The following is a 21965-nucleotide window of genomic DNA, read 5'->3' as shown; positions in this document are numbered from 1 at the left end:
GCTCCAACAAGACTTTATTCTAGTTTCAAGTAGTTTCTGTTTTTGATAAATAAAAGTTTTTGAAAAATGATTCAAAAATCCATTTTTATCGCGAACTGCGAGGTTTGGATGTGTTTCTAATTTAAAAGTGATGATATTTTTGTTTAAGAAGGACTTATTTTAGAACAGTTTTCAAAAAATTCCTGTATGATAAAAACAGGGTTTATAAAAATGTATGGGATCTGGTTTTTTATTATTTTTTAAGACGATTTGGAAAAATTTTTCACTTTTCAAAAATTTAGTTTTTCTCAACTTAGTTTTTCTCTTTTTAGTTTTTCTTCACCGATTTTCAAAAAGGGATACTAATGGGAAGTCTTCCTACTTTCCTGTGTGCCTGCATAATTCCTTAGGCTCGGTTTACTTTACCCCACTTTTTTAAAGCCTTTGAAAAAGTTGGGGAATTTTTGACCCATATTTTTGGACTTTTCACTTTTTTTCTAAAGCGACCCTTCGAATCTGAGATTTCAAGGCTAGAACAGTTTGTGGGAATTTCCCTTTTATTAGCGGCTACGCCCAAATTTTTTACACGAAAAGGTATGGCCCTCAGAAAAGTCAAATTTTCGATTTTTTGACCGTTTTTTGAAACTTTTTGATTTTTCTCAGAAACTTCCAAATCTGAGGTTTTGGTTTCAATGGTCAGAACGAGTTGTGGTAAGTTCCCATGTATAAGTGGTTACGTCACAAAAAGTTAAGATCCTCGGAGAAGTTCTCAGTTTTTGAAACTTTTTGACTTCTCGAAAACAACTCAATCTGATATCAAGGGTTTAATCAAGGCAACAATTCGAATTTTCACTCATTTTTTAATAAAGCACTAACTATTGTTTTTGGAGAGGCCCAATCTTAAGTTTTTGAAATTACCTTTTTCATCTCGCATCAGTACAACAAATTCAAAATTTATCAAAAAGGTAACTCCAGCCTTAGCTGTGTCTCTAGTTAAATTGTTTCAATTTGTGATAAGAAAACCAGGAAACAGACCGTTGGAGTCTTGTTTTACAAACTTTACCTTCTCACTTTTTGGCAATCTCCTTTAAAAAACCTTGAATTTGTTGATACTGAATCTCATTCTAACTATTCAGTTTTAAGAAGTGAAAAGCAAAGTAGCAAAGTTTTCATAACAGATGGAAAGTGACAAGTTATGAAAAGTTTTAGGGCAGAAGCTTGTCAAAAGCAATCTTCATAAAAATATTTTCAATGGATAGCTTTCCCCTTTTTGCGCAATTTGATCCCTTTAAATGATTTCAATTTTAATCTAAATTAAGTTCAGTTAATAAACAATTTCTCATAAGACAAAATTTTTATTATATTACTTTATTTAAAATTACACCGGAAATTGTTATCCACGATTTATCCACAAGAAAAGGACGAACATACGAGCTGTTAAGATCTTGATGGAGAACCGTTGTTGTGCAACTGCTCCGAGTTACAATTAATTTTTTGGTTGTTTTCTGGGCTAGGCATTGTTGTTTCACCCTCAAGTTATGAGCAGAGGGCCTAAAATATCCGACAATTTGATTGAGAGGCGGCGATTTATCCACCACCAACGCTCCCCGCGTAACTCGCTATTTTACGATGAAGGTGGATTTTTCGATCATTTTCTTGCTCATTCGCAATTCAAGTTTTTGTCAACTTCTGGTTCATATATTTGCTGAACTTTAATTTGCTGAACTACGGTAGAAGTCTAATATAACTTGGAGATAATATGAACCAGAAATTGACATCCTAAAATCTGGTCAAACAACATTTCATTGCATTTTGAGTTGAGGTTGAATGAGTTATAATATGGTATTTATCTACAATTTTTTTGTGATTTCTAACTGATTTGCGATACGTAAGTATAAAGTTCGCTCCAAGCTGTGGTTTGAACACAAATCACTGAAATTTGAACTTTTTAGGCGCAATGAAATCTAAACATTTGTGACTGCTTAACTAAACAGTAGATATTGAAATAGAAACGCTTTAAAAATCAAATGATTGGAGTAGTGATTTTTGCTCAGAATTTCGATACGAAAGTAACGGAATATTTGTGCTCGGGGTGGGTTTTTTTCTTCAGACAAATTTCGACATTTTAACTAGCCATTTTTGATGGAATTTTTTTATTTCATTCAAAAGGTATTGTTGTCATGAGCTCAAATTTGAAAAGATATTTCACCTGTGATCATTCTTCGTAAAGTTATGGGGGTTTAAAGATTGCCATTTTGGCCAATTAGGGACAATTATCGCGCAATATATTTCGCGCTATTAACGCGTAAGCGGAGAGTTAATCCGTCTTAGAAATCGTTCCAAATTGGTGAAAGAAGTTTATTTGCCATAATTGATTTGTTAAAAGGAGCGAAATCTATATTTTTGTACTTCGTATGGCGTGGGGGGATGATTTTCATAAAAAATTTCAAATTTTAGAAAAAAAAATTTCATTTTGTTTAATTAATTTATTATTTTAATGTTATTACTGCTCCATAAACCTTAAAAGGCAGTCGGAACATTCAGGGCTTTGCCATGATACGAGCAGTCTTGTTTGTTTAAAGATTTTGTCATGGCAAACGAAAGTGGTGATGCGTAGCTATAAATTAGGTGTTCATTCAGATAAAAAGAATTTGACCTAATTTTTCAATTGATTTCAAAATCAAACAAGACTGCTCGTATCAAGGCGAAGCCTTGAATGTTCCGATTGCCTTTTCAGTTTTTTGGAGCAGTAATAACATAAAAAAATTAAATGTAGTAAAATGAAATGAAATTTTTTTTCTTCTAAAATTTGAAATTTTCTTTGAAAATCATCACCCCCACACGCCATCCAAAGTACAAAAGGATAGATTTTTCTCTTTGTAACAAATCAATTATGGCAAATTGACTTCTTTCAACCAATTTGGAACAATTTCTAAGAGGGATTAAATCTCTGCTTACGCATTAATAGCGCGATTGATATCGCGCGTTAATTGTCCCAAATTGGGCAAAATGGCAATCTTTAAACCCCCATAAATTTACGAAAAACGATCACAGGTAAAATATCTTTTCAAATTTAAGCTCAGGACAACAATACCTTTTGAATGATATAAAAAATTCGGTCAAAAATGGCTAGTTAAAAAGTCGAAATTTGTCTGAAGAAAAAAAACCTACCCCGAGCACAAATCTTCCGTTACTTTCGTATCGAAAGTCGGAACAATGATTTACTGGCATGAAAAAATTCAATTCCATCAAAATAAGTTATCAGAGCAGTACAAGATGATCAAAATTGTGAGCAAATCGGGGAATAGCTAGCAAAATTACTACATTTTTTCCAAAAAGTGAACATTACGTGAAATAGCTTGCAATTCTACAGCATTTCTTCCATATTCGGTCCACCGAATATTGTGTTCGTTTCTGCCACCTACCGAATTGATGAGTGTCCAGTTTGTTTTGCTGGTGATTGAAATTTAGGTTTATGCGAACGAAAAACACATTATATTTCTCGAAGAAGGTGCCTTGAAACCAAATTGAATATTTAAACTTGCCAGTTGTAGGAGGTAGTGTATTAGCATGACTTAACTTTTTTCCAATCTAACTCCTAAATAAAGCTACTCAATTGGTGGCACTTTTAATATATTTGGAAATTTCATAGCATCTTTTCTCTGATTTTTTTTCTGGCTAGTGCTTGACTTTGGAAGCGTCCGCGTGGGTTCTGATTTCACTTTATTGAGCTGCTTTTTACTAAATAAAATCGGTTCTTTTTATGATAGCATTGTTATAGAAAGTAATACTAAGTTTATGGACTACAAAATGAAAGATAAGTTAAAATAACTAGCTATTGTTAAGCAAGGATAGGCAAAGAGTGAACTATAAAGCAAACTTTCTGATCATCTGATGTAACATTCATTAAAAAGGTTTACAAAATTAGTTACAAAAATTTAAGAAAAAAAAAGTTCGATCCAAAACATTTACACCCTGACCACTCAATAGTAAAACCAGCCTTACTTGCGGGTATTTTGTTGAATCAGCATAACAGACCTTTTTGACGCTATTTGATAGTGTCAATTGTTTTAAATCGATGCAAAACTATTTTCCATATTTTGATAGTCAAATTACTATCCTGTACAATTTCAACGCCTGTTTTTCTGAAATTTTATACACCTAGACCGCCCGAACCTGCAGCAGAACTGTCAAAATTATTTTCATACAGTCAAAAGTTCATTCCTGACAAAGTGCACTGTTCGAGATCTATATTTTCCTGTATTCTATCTTTGATGCTTTTTTACACTTGCGATGAGCAAGGGTATTGCAATCGGGTACTTTGTTCACAGGACTATTTTCATCTGGACTCACTTTCTTGAAGCCTCATAGCAACCAATTTACCCCTACAGATATATTGTTGATATATGCTTAGTGGGATTTTGAATATCTGTCCTATTACAATTTTTTGTCGTTCATAATTTTACCAACTCGATTTGTTAAAAATTTTAATTTATTGTTTTTTTTCTTCCTTTTTTTGGCTTGATGAGTTTTGGCCTATAATATATGGGCTTAGTGGCATCATATTGCGTCGTTCGAGGAGCGTAAAATTTGTGCGTGTGTGTGTTTTGAGGGTGAGGGGGACTTACTAACTTTTTATTAAACTTTAATTTTTTTCGGTTTTTTTTCTATTTTCTTTTTTTTTCCGGCTTAATAGGTTTAGGCCTATTTAATATCGACATAGTGACCTAATATTGTTTTTCTTGACGGGCGTGTGTGTGTTGAGAATGAGAAGACTTATGAATACGTTTTTACCACTCTTGTTGAATTTTTTTTTTCAGCTTAAGGGGTTTCTGCTAAGTGTTTTCGGCTTTGTTACCACTTGCTAAATTTTCTTCTAATGCGAATTTGACATTCTATTGTAATGACTTGTCCATCGGGTTTCTTGTTTTGTATCGCAAGTTGTGAGATGCTTAGCTTCGCCTCTCTCTGTGTAAAATGTTGAGCTGTCACTCTCTTAGCTTTTCGAAAAAAAATTTCGCTGAGATTATTCAAGATTTTATTAATTAAATTCTTAACCTATTGCGATTTTTATGACGAGATGCCAACTCAAATATTTTGTTTTGAAAGCAGTTTTTTTATTCCTAAAATATGTAATGATACTAAGTTACAACAAATTTAATCAGAGATCGTTGAAAGTATTTGAGAAGATCGGAAGATCGTATGTGCACATGAACGGTTTTCACTTGTTTCTAGTAATCGAATTTTAGAGTTTTCCGCAAAATTTGTTTGTTGCATATCTGTAAAAAAACATCTTGCTTTATTATTATATTCAAACATTCTACAGGATGCTTCTTACTTGGTCCAGATGTACTTCGGGCGTTTTAAAACCCTACGGTCTCGAGTTCGAATCTCGACCAGACTTTGTTTCTTTTTCTGTATTTTTGAAATCGAAACTTTTCTTGTAAAAATTGAATTATCGGACTTTTGTTTGTCTGCTCTTTTTTTCTTTCTCTTGAAAAACAAGCAAACAGTCTGATAATCATTCTCATAAATCTTTTTTAGTTAAAATGAGACAAGCTTTTTGATCTAATTGATACAATAATAGATTCGTAAGATATCAATCTGCTCTTAAGTACGCACGCAAGGAGAAAGATTTTCAAATAAAAACAACAACTTTGGGCATTGTTTTCACCTGCAATTTTTGTACAAGTGATTTTTTTGTTCACAGTTTCTGATTGTTACAAAAATTGACATCCGGATTAATTAGGTCATGCCAAACATATTTGTCTTGATATTTAACTGCTTTATAATTGTACCCAAACAACTTACATGATGCTTCCTACTTGGTCTAGAGTTAATGCGGGCGTTTTTAAACCCTAAGATCCGGAGTTCGAATCTCGGCCAGACCTTGTTTCTTTCGGTATGTATGAAATTGATTTTTTTTCTGGGAAAAATTGAATTGTGAGACTTTTGTTTGTCTGCGCTTATTTCGTCGTCTTAATTTTCATAGAATGAAGTTTTTGTCTCCTTATTTATACTAAATTTGTTATAATTGCTTACTTGTGCTGTTAGTGAATTGTTAGTTTTTACTTTTTTAATTGTTTTTTTTTTATATTTTAAAACATGGCGTCGACTTATGTTTTATTGGCTTAGTCGGCTTATTTTGCATAGTTGAAGCACAACGTTTGAAGTTATTTGGAGTATTTCAGCGATATGGGGTACAAAACTTCGTATAAAAAGGTATAAAACTTAAGTTTTAAAGCTGAAACGCTCAAAAAATTTATGTTATGACAACAAAATTTGTGTGTGTGGCGTTTTTTTTCTTTTCAGCTCATCAACGGGCGTCTATCTAAGTAATGTCAGCTTAATAGCCGCTCGATAAATCAAAGGTAATTTACATTGCCGAGCTTGCGAGCGTTAGTGTATTAGTAATAACCTTCTTTTTTTTCTAACCTAACTCGCTAATAAAAGTGTTCATTGAAAGTGTTCGCTTTTATGGAAATTTCACTCTAGCAGTAGAAATTGCAGAGCATATGTTCTCTGCTTTATTTGTGGCTAGTGTTTCTCATTAAATTAGCGTCAGTAGCTGAGTGACTAGTGCGTGAGGCTCATAATCTCTAGGTCATAATTCGAATCAGAGACGAATTTGAATTTTTACTAATTCGAGGTTTATTTCTACTTTTTCGTTTGCACTTTATAGAACTGCTTTTTGTCGTGATCTCGCTATTATTTGAGATGCGCAGCTTCGACTCTGTGTTAATGCTCGTGGCTCTGTCTCTCGACTCTTTTTTGAACATGAGTTTATTTTGCAAGTTGAAAAAAAAATCTGTTCGTATTCTGTTCGTTTTTTTTCCAACGTAAGTTCTCAATTTGGCCATGTTCTGGAGCTGTGTATGCGTGTCGAAAAATCCCGCCATTAAAATCATTGCATTGATAATTTTTGATATTAATTCCATTTGCCATTCAAATTTCAATACCTAATTTTTTGATAATGGCAGTCCTAAAAAAACAGTTTATCAAACTTTTCTTTTCCAAAAACTATACCAATTTAGTCAAAGCAAGTCGGAATGTTTTATGATTTGCTGTGATATACCAGCAGTCTTGTTTTTTTTTCTAATGGCAGTAATTAAGGACAGGCGTTGATACAGGCGCCTGAAAACGGGTTTTTCAAGGTCTACGGCATTTTCGAAAATTGATTTCATTTTCTAAATGCTGCAAAATTTACAGTGAGCGGAGTTTGAATTGCAAACAAAATCGTCTCATCAGTAATGATAATTTGACAAGATAATCACAGTGGTTCAAAAATTGAAATCCTGGCTTTTTTGCTATTTGTTTTGAGGTATATTTTTAAACTTCCTAAAATCTGTGGCTTAGATACTTTATGCTAATTGCTCAGCTGCTAGCATCACTTGTTTCATATGTCTCGTTTTTAGATCCCCATACGAACATAGAATATCAGACACAATGGGATCGTCCGTAAACTGCAATCGAAACCGCAGGTATGCAATACTAAAGAATTTATCTCTTTTTCTGCCGTCCCAATTTGAAATGTCAGCAAGCAGTTATGTCGTCCGATCCACTCGAAATTTGTTTATCCATGTAAAACCATGATTCCTAAGCTCACACAGATGTTTAGCCGTTCTTCAAACTAATGTGGAGTGTGTTTTGTGGACCCCCCCCCCCCCCCCCCCTTAGGTGCTTGAGCCCTGACAGGCGTTGAGCACCTAAGGGTTCTCCCTTTCATACTATTTTGGGAAATCCATTCTTCGGTTTTTACGCAATTTTTTGGTCAAAACCTTTCAACAAGGGCTAAAATATGGTCTTTATCGTGATTAGGGAGAGCTCGAAAAATCAATTTGGTTGACGTAAAAATTGATTTTGAAAGTCCATTTCCCACTCGAGAAAATTTAGTTCCCCTTCTACGTTATCCATCATTTAGCTCTTAACGAATATCAGCTGTTGTGATTCTGGTTAAGATCTGCAGGTGTACTTTTGTTTATTTTTTTGGCTCGGGAAATGTCTGATTTTCCGCAACAATTTCGGATAGAGATGATTGCCTCTCGAATGGTTCAAGTTTTTCTTCATAAGTTGAATAAGTTGAAGTGGAATAAGTTGAATTTTCTTTACTGTTGTTCACTAGACCAACAAAAACAACTGGTTTATAGGAAACTGAAGACTGTGACGACAGAGTTCGAAGTGCCTGACGAAATTTCGAAGCAGTTGGAACCTTTTTCTCCGCAAGGAACAAGGAGAGTTCACATAGAACAGACCACAGGATCAGACTCGGACTTGGAGAAAATCGAAAAAGTTTTGATGGATGAAATAAAGCCGAATAGGTAAATAATTATGGAGATAGATAACAATAGCAAACCCGCGCAAAAAAACTAACTTTTCGTGAATAGTAACAATATGTAGCTTAATCACATTTACTTCTGCCCACAAGGCAATTTTACATAGACAGTAACGGTTGTAGCACGAGGTCGGATATTCGATCCGGGCAGTAGGAAAAAATTTTCCAAATGGGGCTTTTAATATAGTCCATAGTCTTAGTTTTATGTTCTCAGTTTTATCACCCTTGCACTAAGCAAGGGTATTGTTTAAATGGTAATTTCTAAATATATTTCAGGGGCGGATCTAAGATTTTTTTAACCAAACATATTTTTCTCAGCTCTCTTAAAAGACCTTATATTAACCACAAAAATTGCTGTGTAATTCTGAGTAACGTGCCAAAAGAGCTTGTTTTAACTACCCTTGCGATGAGCAAGGGTATTGCAATCGGGTACTAGACTTTTTTTCCCCGTAAACAACTTTAGGCACTGGACTCTCTCTTTCCATCTAGGCTCATTTCTTGGAAGCCTCTGTTAGATAACAAGTTTACCGCGAAAAATAATTTTTTTTTGCATGTTAGCATTTCAAATATCTGTTCTATACGTATATATATGTTTTTATGTTGGTTTAATTTTACCTACTCGATTTGTTAAAATTTCATTTTCGTTTTTTTTTTCTTTCTTTTTTTCTCGGCTTGTTAGGTTTCGGCGTTAATTATATTGGCTTAGTGGCCTCATATCGGGTTATATTGTTCAACGAGCAATTTTTTGTTTGTGTAAGTGTTTTGAGGGTGAGGGGGGCTTGATAACTTTTTACTAGTCCTGAATTTTTTCGGCTTTTTTAATTTTCTTTTTATTTCGACTTAATTGGTTTCGGCCAATGTTTCATTGGCATAGTGGCCTCATTTTGCGCCGTTAGACTAGCGAAAAAGTTTTTTTTTTGCGTGTGTGCTTTGAGGTTGAGGGGGACGTATGAATTTTTTGCTAGTCTCAAATTCTTTTTTGAATTTTTTTTTTCAGTTTTTTTCTTCAGCTTGATAGGTTTCGGCCAATTCTCTATCAGCTTAGTGGCATCATATTGTTTCTTTTGACCCGCGAATAAAGATTGTGTGTGTGCTGAGGGTGAGGGGGACATAATACATTCTATGCATTTTTTTTCAGCTCAAACGGTTTCTGCTAAGGTGTTATCAGCTTTGTTACCGCTTGATTTTTTTTTTCGACGCTATCTTTAATTTTTTATTGTCGTGAGACGTTTTTGTTTCAAATCTAGGCTAATTCATTTCGATAGATTTAATTTGTTCGATAGCTTCGCCTCTGTGTGATCTATCAACTTCGTGCTATTGTACAGGAAACAGCTACATTTTTACTAGACTTTGTGTTACAAGGTATTTCCGTCTAAAATTTGGCATCTGCTTTCAATATAGATTTATTTCTGCTTTCAGTATCCCCTACAAAGATGGAAGACAGCACCCAAAGCAGAGGCGAAGGAAAACTAATTCAAGTAAACATTAACTTATTAAGTTATTCTGATGAACATGGATACCACCTAAAAACTTGACTGTGAGAATGCGCTTGGATAACTACTTTTGCTCAACATACTTCAAAAGAATGTTTATTTCAAACTCGAATTGTATTTTTTTTGCAATTTTCTTCATTTGTTTTTTTTTCATAAAGAAGGTTGTACACTCTCAAGACTAAAAAGAAAAGCTTTTCTGTTGTTTTTAAACCAGTTTCTAAATCAGCGGTTTCGTTAAACAAAATAGTTTAGTAGAATGTTACAAAATTTTTAGGATCACCGCGGCAGAGCAAATCACGATCGCCAACATCCCCACGCCGTGCACCTTCGGTTGTTGTCGATGGAGGCGATCCCTTTCACCCCCTCCGCCTTATGATTTTTCGCAATGGAGACCGAGAAACGAGTGCACTGATTTCGTGTTCTAATTTCAACGATCTTCTATCTCTCTCCACTGCACGACTTAATCTGAATTCGGCTGCTAGGAAAGTCTTCGTGAAGGGGGGTCAGAGGGTGACTAATTGGGGGGATATTAAGAGACTGCAAGAAGGGAGTGAGGGGCAAAACGTCTGCCCTCAGTTGTACATTTCAATGGGAGAGCCCTACATGAACCCTTATAAGTATATCAATGGTGAGTAGTAGTTTGTTTTCCACAAAATTGGAAATACTTTTAGACAGCCATTTTGCTTTATCAGCCTTTTTTGGGGTCAGCTATTGCAATTTTTTTGAGATCTGGTGAGACCCTTAAATGGCAATAGTAGATAAAGTTTCTGTGCTGTACCCAAATGTTTGAAAAATATTGTGGCTCAGTTATTTTCAGAGAGTGCCAGACTGAAGGGAAACATAGTGTGGACGATGAATGGAATCCAGTTGCCTGAAGACGACAAGAGAGGTCGCACTTCAAAGGAAGGAGTGCCAGAGAGAATTCAGCAGCTAAGTTCGACCAATCAGAAGCGAGTGCTCGTTCTCAGAAATGGGATAGGGTTGGAACACAATGAGATTGTGGTTGATGCCGAAGATTTCCAACAGGTGATAAGTTACTAAAAGTTACTCAACTTACACAAAAATATATTGAGCGCTGCCTCCGAGTTGTTATAAGTGGTAGAACTCGACTGGCTATGAAACAGAACCATGCGAACCAGGGGTGAATTTTGGGGGTGGACGCTCCCCCTCAGGGATTCGACCCACTGACCACCAAAAGGGTACCCTTTGGATGGTCTGTGGGTCGACACACTTTGATACTATTTTAAGACGTCTTTTTTCGGCCGATTAAGCCAAACTTTGCTTACGGTAACTTTTGCGCCAATATACACTTTGTTTGATGAGCGAGCGCGAAGTACCCTAAAACGCTTTTGCGACGTTTCAAGTGCCCTGAATTGTTTTTTTTTCTACAAAAATTTGCCTGCCGTGCTAAAGATTTTGATAAATCGTGGTCATCATAGTTTTTATTGTTTGTGATCCATTTGGTGGAGCTAAAAATGAATGAAAAGATCCGCCTAGCCCTACGAATCAATTCTAGATCCGCCCATGATACGAAAATATTCGTGTTTTTACCCGAAATAAAATCGGATGTACAGTTTAAAACGTAATTTACAGTCTCAAAAAGAAGGTTTTCCTGATGGGGATCATCGAAAGTTCGTTTAATTATTTGTTTGTTTTCTCGACAAAATTGATCAAATGTGGAGTTCTCCCTCTTGTAGTATTTTTGTTGGATTCTCCCTCCTGTAGTATTTTTGTTGGGTTCACCCTCCTGTAGTATTTTTTGTTTTCTAACAACTTAGTCTATTGCAGTTCCTGGACTACTCCTCGGTAGTGCTAGGCCTCGGAGGACCTGCTCAGAAGGCTTTCACCATTCAGGGCAAGGAGATCAAGAATCTGAAACAACTGAACCCAATTGACAAACTACTCTACAATACTAGAGGACCTGGACAGGTTCCGATTTTGTAGTTTTAACTCACATTTCTTATGTAATCATTGCACAAATATTCAGAAAGTCCCTTTAAATAAGCTTACTTTATGTGAACTAATATACTAGCGCAGAATAAGATATACAAATGCCGATTTCGTCGGTTGTCTTTTGATGAAATTTGTTGTCTTGTTTTTGGTTCCATGATCTGTACTTGCAGGTGTTCGGACCTGTTTGGGTCAGTAAAGGTGACTCATTCAGTGGATTGGGATCACGTGACTTCATTCTCAAGTGTGTGAAGTACTTGAAGGGGGAGAAGAAGAGGAGTGCGTTTTTAGTGGGGCAGATTGAACTGGCGATGGGGGAGGAGAGAGGGAGGGGGACAGTGACAGAGAAGAAGTACCTGTCGATGGGCGAGGATGAATTGTACGATGCACTCACCAAGGTGGGACACGTAGCAGAAATTGAAACTTGCTGTCATAGGATTTATAAAGTTTTTTTTACTGAAATATATTTTATTGGATATTTTTAAGATTTAATGCGAGTTTTGGCTGTTTCCTATGAGAATCTAGTGTTTGCTTGCTGACTGCAAATCTAGCCAGGCTTTTTTAATGGTTGCATTGACCTTGGAAGATGACTTTGAACTTCTGGGAAAATCAAAGTATCTTTATTTGAGATGTATTCAAGCAAAAAAAACACGTGTGCCATGTTTTAATTTTAGGAGCAAGATTATCTAGACTACGTGACCAAACTCATCAAACAACTCAACTCCACTTTGGCTGAAATTCAACCAATCATCGACGAGGAAATGTCTCTAGGCAGCAAACACCGCATGAGTCACATTAAGGAGCTCTCTCGGGGAATGGGAGGCGCAAGTGGTTCTTTATTGGGGAGGGGGTCACTTAGAGTGACGATACATGAAAATGGGGCCGATGAATTGGACGAGGGCGTGATCGTGTATTATGACTTGGACAAGGATCACTCGTTTTACAAGGGTGACATTGGCAAAGTTAGATTAATTATATACAAAAACTTTTTGTGTTTGTAGACCATGCTCGTTTTTTGCCCCGCAAAATCCAAATAAAGTTTTTTTCACAAATTTTACAGCAGATACCAGTTGACAACTTTTCGAACTTTTTTTGCGATAGCTTCTTTATGGTAGTGATAACACTCCCATCACCCCATTATAACTGCTTAAAAAATCTTTTTTTTCTTAATTTCTGCCTGGTTGTTAGTCACATTCCGTGGTGCTTGCCCAATAACCAGATTCTTTTTTATGTTAGAAATTTTTGCCATTTTAGATTAATTAGATGGAAGTTTTCTGGTTTCTTGTCACAACCGTTTCCCCGGCAATTTTTTAAAATTTCAATTTGTGTTTTAGTTTCTGGATCATTGCGCATCTAGTAGTTCTCGATTGGCAAATCCCAGATTCAGTGCATTCTCCTGTAAGGCTAAGAAGCTGTTCGACAGCATGGGACAGGAGATGACCAATGTTGGGATGCTAGAATATAGCAATCACTATTGGATGTCTTTTGGAGAGCCGTTCAGCGAGCCGATAAGTGAGCGGAACCGAATCAGATTCCTAATCTGTCTTATGCAACTAGCAAAATTATTAAAGCTAACTATGTATCGTTTATTCAAAAATTCAAATGAACTTTTATTCAACTTTTATACTTATGTAAAATGAAAAAAGAACTTATATAAAAACATCATAAATTGAAAATTATTGGAACAGTATCATAAGCTGTTTTTTTTTTTACTTTTTCCTAGCAAATAGTGGAAGAAGTAATCATTTTCCTCTGTTTTTCCAGCAATTGCCGTTGATTTCAATCCGTTGAACGAGTTTTTGTTTTACTTATGACCATATACTTTGTCATTCCTCAACTGAGATTGTGCAAACAAAATAATTTGAAAATATTTATTGAATTTTCCTGATATTAAAACATTCTTATTGAAAATTGTTCCCATTGAAACAATGAGATTGAAACCTTTGATCTGTGATTGTGTAGCGCGGGTGGTGCAGTTGAACTACAATCAAAACAACCCAGTGGCTGGGAGTGAAGTGGTCACTGCTCACAAGATGCTAAGCAGCAACAAGGCCTCTGCGTCACAGACATGGACTGTCAAAAAGGTACGTGATCGGTTATCAGTTCAGACATTTTAAGGCTTGCGTGTGAACTCTTGAATCTAGATGTTGTTCGATTAATACGCCACGAATCATATTGGTTGTTGTTTGCCTACTTGTTGTTTAAAGAAAAACGCGAAGGTCAATTTTGAACTCAGTTTATGTTTTAAAAAGACCTTTTACCTAAGGATTCGTAATCATAATTTTCCATGCGTGTGTAAAAATATCGTTCCATAAAGCTCTGATGCGTTGTTGTCTGTTTCAGAACGGAGAGATCTGTTCAAAGTTGGGTGACAACATGTGTCTAACAGTATCAGACGACACAGTCCCTTCTCCCTTCTCAGAAGACGCTGGGAAAGAACTTCAACGACTAACTGTTGCCACAAAGTAAATACAAACTTTATTACAATTTTCATAGTTTTTGTTCTCGAAGAAGATGATGCATCACAACAAAAGATAGTATGACCTGAGCTTGTCGGGTTAATAAAAACAGAAATGTAATAAGGTCTAATTTGACTATCTGAGCCATGCTTCAGCCTCGAGTTGCGGTCAATAAGTACTGTAACTCAGCCAATGAGAGGTCAGTTGCTTCTCGCAACTAAAAACAATGGAATCAAATGTTTTGTATTACCTGTCTGATGATTCGATCTTACATCTGCTTGGATCAAAATTTGCAGGTTCAACTCTTCATTATCGCCCATGTTTTTTTTCCATTTGGTTTCATCTGATTGTTATAGTGACGGACTCTCATCGCAGAGGTTCTACTTAGATGAAAAGGGATCCATTCATAGCTCAGTGAGTATAAATTCAAAACGGGCAACCATTCCACGAAAATAATCAACATACTGATTTCAATACGTTTATGAAAAAAAAAACGAAAAGAAACTTGAAGCCTATTTAAAAGAATGAGAAAAAATTTTAATCTCCAATTGAATTTTAAACAAAAATCATCTTCGGAATATAGAAGATCATCCAGCATATCCGAAAAAATTACAAAAAACTGAGTGGCATTTTTATAGGCCTCTGGACACTTGGTTGTAACCTATGTCCACTGCACTGGCGATCAAGGTCAGCCAGGAATGAATTCTTCCTTGCCCTTCAACGGACTGGTATTGAGGGAGAAATTTGCATCGAGCTCTCCATTTGCACAGAACCAAAGGTCAGATTTTTCTTCGATATTCTTTGCAAAAGCAAAGGATAAACGCCTGCCTTGCCAATTGAAAATTTTACCAAATTGATCCAATCAAGCTCAAATGTGTCTTATGATCAGCATAAGTGTAATACTAGCTATCAGCGAAGTGTAATACCACGAAACTTCTTTTTTGTCTCACCTTACTCGCAAATAAACGTAATTATTGAAAGTGTTCACTTAAATGGGACTTTCACTGTAGCACTGGAAACTGCATAGCATCTGTTCTCTGCTATATTTTTAACTTATTGACCCCGAAAAATTTCACAAAATGTTTCCTTATTAAATATTGTGATTGAAACATTTTTTGCTACATGCGCAGTAGTAATTGTCTACTTTTGTTTAAATCTGGAGTTTGGTTTTTAACATTTGAAGTTCCTTTGTAACCATAAAATAACAACTGCAGGCATTTTACAGAGAGGTAATTTGTTCTGTGAAAAGCAGTAACTTGAAAAGAAACCTGTTTCTTAAATCAATTCCATTGCGTTCAATAACGCTTTTTAAAATACCAGTCTGTATATATCTCAGCGGACCACGACACACTCAGTGCGTCCCGTAGCTATCCAACCCATGCCAAAAATGAGTTGGACACTCTTGCTACTTGATCACTTTAAGGGAGCTTGTAGTGCATACGATATCCCACTTTACGTGACCAGCTTGGGTTCTGTAGGGGCACCACTCTTATTCAATCCCACTCGTTAGCCCTTTAAATCATCATAGATAATAATCCACATGTATTACCGTAAAAGGCCTCTGGCTTAGACCGATGAGCATAGCTCATGCACTACTCAGGCAGGAATATCGTATCGCCAGCTTTCTTCCCCCTACTAACTGACAGCAAGAAAAAAACAATAACAAACTGACAGCTTTTCGCTCTGTACTAACCAGCAAAGCAAGACCCTTGAACAATCGCCGGTAACTATAGAACATAGCTATCGCTTGGAGGGAAGAGTATCCCTAAAACTCGAACTAGACATAAGAGTTTTCACACGACAATCCACGCATAGACGTTCACCGAACACGAAGCCGTGCAAGGTGTCAATTTAGACATACAGGAAACCTGCCAATGGTTAGGCCAATGAACAGGAGGGCAGCCGCAATGCAAAAATGTCGAGTGGTCTCCAAGGTTTACGTTTGCCGAAGCAAGGCTCTCCAAGGTTCGCACATACGTCTTTGAGCACTGGGCAATGCGGCGTGTGACGTTGGCGGAAATGGCCTCGTTTGATGAACCCCCGTGACATACTGTATGCAGTAAAAAGTACATCGCCCAGGCGGATAGGAAGTACAAATACCTACAAAAATGGTACAATAGTACAATATCGTATTTCATCTCTTCTGAAGGTCAGTTTTTGAATTGGCAAATTTCATAACATGAACAACTAAAAACAGGTTAACTTTTAATTGAGCAATTAGCGCAGAATTGTGCGACCACAGTAGCACTGCAAAAAACGTAAAAAAATATTTTTTCGAAAATTTTGGCTGTTTCGTGTCATGCTTAGTCAGTGAATTGACATTCAACTGCCGGTGCTATGTCACAATTGGTGGTAATTTTGAATATAGTGCATGTATTAAGTTTCAGAACTATTTATACAAAATGCCTATATGCATAATATAGTCATTTCATTTTCAATCTTTTGTTTTACTTTTTGTAAATAAGTTACTGTAAATAAGTTACTCTGCCAAATGAAATGCTAATCAAAAACTCGAATTAATGTATACAAGCATAACATATTCTTTTCATTTTCAATCTATCTATTGTTCTACTACTAAAATATTTTTTTTGTAAATACGTTACTCTACCAAATGAAATGCTATTTAAAAATTTGAATTTTTACAACTCTTGGCAAAAAATTTGGCTTTTGAAAAAATTTAATTTAATAATGTGCAAAGTATAACAACAAGCGATCCAGCTATTGAAATTGAACCTGCCACCTATTGTAATATATCACCCAATTTCCAATGGAACTCTATGGGACTTAATTTATCATACAGCTCTATTCAGAGAGCATTTTACATTCCGAGAACCACGTCTATCTTTAATCAACTTTCTAATCAGTGTACCTGTAGATTAGTATGAATTGTTATAATATGCGGAATAATTATTCTCATTAACGAGACGACTTTTTGTTTTTACAAGAAATGCGAATCACAGCTTAAAGGACTTCAAAAATTGACATGTGTCTACTCCCCAAAAAAAATGCAACCTTGCAACCTTCTAAAAATTGATTAGAACTACGTTTGTTCAGGGTCAAAGAATTTACCTCGCAAACACGTTATTTTTCTTGATACTATTTTAAAATAAAATAATAGGCTCTGTTCTGAAATAGATGGTATTTGAAACCGAATTCAACTGATTTTTTCAATTATAAAAGCTTTGAACGGTTTCTTGTTCCGATCATTTGAAAAATGGGGAGAACTTTTGTATTTGGGTGTGTTTTAGTTTTTTCTTTTTTATGTCTTGTTATGTTTTGTTTTGCACGCAAAATCAGCTACCACAGATAATCATCGGAGAGTTGAGTGATATATCACATTAAAGCCCTTACAGTCGTGATTCGAACGACTTAAAAAATCTCAAAAGTTTTTTCCAGTGTCGCGAAAAACCGGTTTGAAGTTTTTGGTTTTCCGTCTTAATTCGAGCGAATAAATCGAGCGAGCAGGCTTATAATAGCTTATTTTGATGGTTTGAAAGCTCACAATAGCTTAATTTAAAACAAAAAAAGTAATTTTACTCGAGTGATAATAGTTTTTTTGAGTATTTTAAGGCCTTTTTGGATTTCGACTAAATTTCACAACTATAAAACCTTTGAACGATTTGTTGTTTTGCTATTTGTAAAAAGGGGAGGAACTTTGTATTCGGATGTTTTTTTTCTGTTTCTACGCAAAATCAGCTATAACAAATAATCATCGGAGAGAGTTGAGTGATATATCGTGTTAAATCCCTTTCAGTCCTGATTTGAACAAATTTTGAAATTTTTCCAATATTTGACCCAGTCTTGAGAAAAACAGGTTGAAAATTTTTGATGTTTAGTCTAAATTCGAGCGAATAATGGTGCGAGCAGACTTGCAATAGATTATCTATGCTTGTTGAGAAAAATGCTTTTGAAACAGTGAAAACCTAGTTTTACTCGATTGAAATTGCTTTTGTTGTTTTTAGCGCCATTTTTGGATTAAAATCTTCAAAAATTGAAAAAAATCTTGGAAAAAATTTGAAAAAACAAATAATTTTTTTTTGGTTTTCTAGTCATTTTTCGATAATAACAGTTTTTCAATTTGCTTATTTTACTTTGACTGTCAATTTTGCCTAATCTTAATTTTCTTTTCAGCTCCAACAACACTAATTAGAAAAAACTTTTTAAGACTACCTTTGGAACATTCTGTGCTATAAAGGTGGGTTAACTTTTGACCCAGTTTTCTCAAATTGAATTGGTTTTGAGAAAACTAGATCACCCAAGAGTTTCAATCATAAAATGTTCGGAAATTAAAAGAGTCATAATGAGATATGTTTGCTTAAAAATCGAAAATTAAAATTTTTTCAAAAAAGTGCACTGGTTGTGTCCGGTCCATTGATTTAGTTGACAATTTTGGCTATATTTGATCCTGTTTTTTCAAACTTCGTTTCTTTTATCTAAGAAGGGTTGATTAAAAAGTTTTCCCAATTTTAAAGTGCTTCAAGGTGATTCATTTTCCTTAGATTCAAGGTGATTTATTTTTTCTAGAAAATAGTCTCATAGTTTCTACTCGCCCAAAATTGATAATATTCGATTTGACGCTTAACTTTTTTTAACTTCAATTCGATGGCTTCTTTTACTCGAAGAAAGACAAGTTTTTCTCTTCATAAACGAAAAATGGCCTGAAAAACTTTGAAAGACCTTGCTTCAAAAATACACACGAATTTTTAGATTTCCAGCAATATAAAAAATACCGTTAGAATTAATTTTCTCCATTTTGCTTATCTTTGTCAAAAAACTGTTTTCAAAATTCAAAAGGTTTCAAAGGTCAAATTTGTTTTTTTTAACTGTTTTCAAAAATTTGGTCGCTGTTCTTGACTTCATTGATACTGTTACAACTGCTTTTGGCTATGTTTCTCAACTAGCATTCTTTTTTCATCCAATGTGTAGTTTTACCTCTGTTTCAGTCAGTGTTTACTTATTTCATTCATTTGAGAGCAATGCCGAAAGGACCTAGAGGAAAGGCTTAGTAGAACATATGCTTTGAAGCCAATTTTGTTCAAGCACACATTAAAAAGGAAATGTCTCTGTTTTTATGCAAAGCGACCAACAGTTTGAGTGTTTTTTTTTTAATCAAGTGAAAATGCGAACGTAGTCTTATACGGCCATTCAACTATCCTACGTAAAAAATTCATCGAAATAATACTGTTTGATGAAATTTGCTGTACGATCCCCAAGATACTGAAGCCATGAGATAGATTATAATGCCTACTAGGTTCAAATGGTTTTATTTGCTATATGTTTTTATTAAGAGTCGATGACCGTAGTTCAGAATCTCACATAGGTCGTGATGATTTTTTTTGTTTTTTTTTCATAAAAGTCCTGGAATTTGTTCAGGCTCCAAATTAACTTTTTGCCTGTTTGACTTTCAATTTTTTTAAGCTCAGTTTATTTCCATGATTAAAACGAAAACTCAAATGTCGAACAGCGAAAGTTTAAAGTTGACGAAAAACGTGATTGAAATCTTTTTTAAAAAATAGAACTTCATTATCAGATTTCTCAGCGAAATAAAAAATTTTAACTATTGATCCAGTTTTTGTCAAATTGGGTTGATTATATCAAAAAAATGTCGATCATTAATGGTTCTAAAATTTTAATGAACTTTCAGGCAATCTATTTTTTTTTTCGAAATTTGAATGTTAAAGTATTTGTTTTTACTTGCGTTCATTGACTTTTCCAACTGTCTGTTGGCTATGTTTTGATTTTTCCTTTTTTTGGTTTATTTCTTGCTTTTTATTTTAAAATTAAGCAACATCAGTTTTTTTTCGAATAGAAGCAACAGCCTTCTAATTTGAAGGATTGAACTTTTACTTTGTGTATTTTTGAAGCGTTTGTTATTAAAATATATAGAAAAATTAATAAAATAAACCAAAACAGAAAAATTCTGGAAAATCAATTTGGCACTATTTTTGTAGTTTTTTTTTGTGCGGAAAGATTTTGTGAGGGAAACAGTGTTGTGCCTTCCTTCCCTCTGGTCAAGTTTGTTGTTCTGACCATTGAAAATGGGTAAGAACTTTGTATTCGGGTGTTTTAGTTTTTTTTTCAGTTTATTTATTTCCATGTAAAATCAAGTATTACTAAAATCATTTTTTCAAATTCTTCCAGTCTTGATTCAAACGACATGAAAAAATAAAAAATATCAAAAAATTATTCCAGTGTCGAGAAAAACTGCTCTGAAATTTTTCGAGTTGTAGTCTAATTTCGAGCGATTGAAGCAATGGAAAAACGTTCGTTATATGAAAATTAGTCATTTGGCTAAATCAATTTAATTTTGCTAAATGAACAATAATTTCGGAAGCTTCATTCATCGCTTTCTTGGCAACAAAAGTTTTCTAAAAGTTTTAAGAATTATTGAGAACAAATGTTTTATTTTTTTTTTCAATTTAACTGTTAACTAATTGTTTTTTGAAGACAGCTGTAGTTGATTATGCGTAGTTCACTTAAGTTCTACGCGTTTGTATATTTTTCCCCATCATACCACGCACAAAATCCGATAATTGTGTGATGAAAAAATATTAAAAAACTTTTTTGTAGCTTTTTATGAATGTGGTTGGCTTTGGAACCAGCTATCCTTGTTTCCTTTGTACAGGTTTGGACTTAAGCAGGAGCCGTTCCGTGGAATTGAGGAATATCGCAAATGTCGGATTGAGAACCCAGAGTGGGCCAAGAGAGCACTCACGTGGCCAGTCGACATGAACGGAGACTTCATAAAGGTTGAGTTATTTCTGAAAAACGAAATTAGTAATGAGGAAAACTAAAATGGATGGCGATACTTTAAGTTGATGTTTTCTTTAGGAAAGAACATACAAAAACAGTGGGAAGTTTCACTCAAAAATCAAAAGGACTTTAAAATCAGTATCACTCAAAATTTGAAAATTTGCCAGGCTAAATTCTTCAATGAGGGGGCAGATTGTTTAATTAGAAAAATTCTCATCTTGTTCAGGGTCTGAAGTGGCCAATCACTGCCTTCCTCATGTGCGATGCCCCACCCACCAGAGCCCCTCCTGCCCCCGTGAACAAGTATGCAGAGGCCACGCCCCTTAGACTGCGGGTTCTGTTCAACGGGTGTGCTGACCAACAGATGGCCCAGGTTGTCATGGCACCCGACCTGTCACAGGTTAGTCACATGATAAAATTATGTCTAATAGTTTCACTATTTTTTAGCATTCGTCAATTAGTGAGGTATTACCTTTCACTGCTTATGTGTTTATAAATCGCTTACTGTTCCTTTATAGATGGGCTGCTTATATCGTAAAGGTGAAATAAAATCTATCACGAAGACAATTGAAATATGATTCACATGTCATTTTAAAAGTTGTTTTTCGATCATTGACCTTTTTCAAATATGATCTTCAACTCAGTTATTTGTCTAGACTTTTCTGTGGCGTAAATCCTATTCGATATTCGAAATTATTCGAATCAGAGTTGAACTGTCTTTTAGTCAGTTTTTGAAGTTAGTTTCATATTTTAAAAGAAATTAATTATCAATTTTGTACACAAGAGATACTCAAAAATATTATTTTAAAATAATTTTATTCAGATATTATTAAGTACCCAATGTAGTTTATATCTGTTTACATTTTGGCTCCAGTTTTGGCAATACAAGAAGGTGTGTTATCTAATCAAAGAAAACAAGAGTTTAATGAGAAGAACCATGTCTGTGAAATTGAGTTGAACCGTCTGGTAAGTGGCACAGGTAGATTTGCAATTAAGATA

The 21965-nt window shown here is 34.9% G+C and overlaps 1 protein-coding gene across 2 annotated transcripts in view; it reads left to right on the top strand.

Annotated features, from left to right (window-relative positions):
• The window catches only part of LOC134839038 (doublecortin domain-containing protein 1-like), a 196256-nt gene that overhangs the window by 8639 nt on the left and 165652 nt on the right, over nucleotides 1-21965 (top strand). For both annotated transcript variants that reach the window (XM_063854438.1, XM_063854437.1), the window contains exons 2-16: nucleotides 7395-7460; nucleotides 8127-8297; nucleotides 9731-9789; nucleotides 10079-10432; nucleotides 10622-10830; nucleotides 11593-11733; nucleotides 11928-12152; nucleotides 12429-12716; nucleotides 13089-13266; nucleotides 13717-13838; nucleotides 14098-14219; nucleotides 14570-14627; nucleotides 14852-14991; nucleotides 20839-20962; nucleotides 21193-21366. In XM_063854438.1, coding sequence (XP_063710508.1) covers nucleotides 7395-7460; nucleotides 8127-8297; nucleotides 9731-9789; nucleotides 10079-10432; nucleotides 10622-10830; nucleotides 11593-11733; nucleotides 11928-12152; nucleotides 12429-12716; nucleotides 13089-13266; nucleotides 13717-13838; nucleotides 14098-14219; nucleotides 14570-14627; nucleotides 14852-14991; nucleotides 20839-20962; nucleotides 21193-21366 — 2431 coding nt within the window. The remainder of the gene's footprint in view (nucleotides 1-7394; nucleotides 7461-8126; nucleotides 8298-9730; nucleotides 9790-10078; nucleotides 10433-10621; nucleotides 10831-11592; nucleotides 11734-11927; nucleotides 12153-12428; nucleotides 12717-13088; nucleotides 13267-13716; nucleotides 13839-14097; nucleotides 14220-14569; nucleotides 14628-14851; nucleotides 14992-20838; nucleotides 20963-21192; nucleotides 21367-21965) is intronic.

Source organism: Symsagittifera roscoffensis, chromosome 2 (genome assembly GCF_963678635.1).
Source record: "Symsagittifera roscoffensis chromosome 2, txSymRosc1.1, whole genome shotgun sequence".
In the NCBI taxonomy this organism is placed as follows: Eukaryota; Metazoa; Xenacoelomorpha; order Acoela; family Convolutidae; genus Symsagittifera; species Symsagittifera roscoffensis.
Note: the sequence above shows the minus strand (reverse complement) of the source record. Positions and strands in the feature narration are given on the sequence as shown.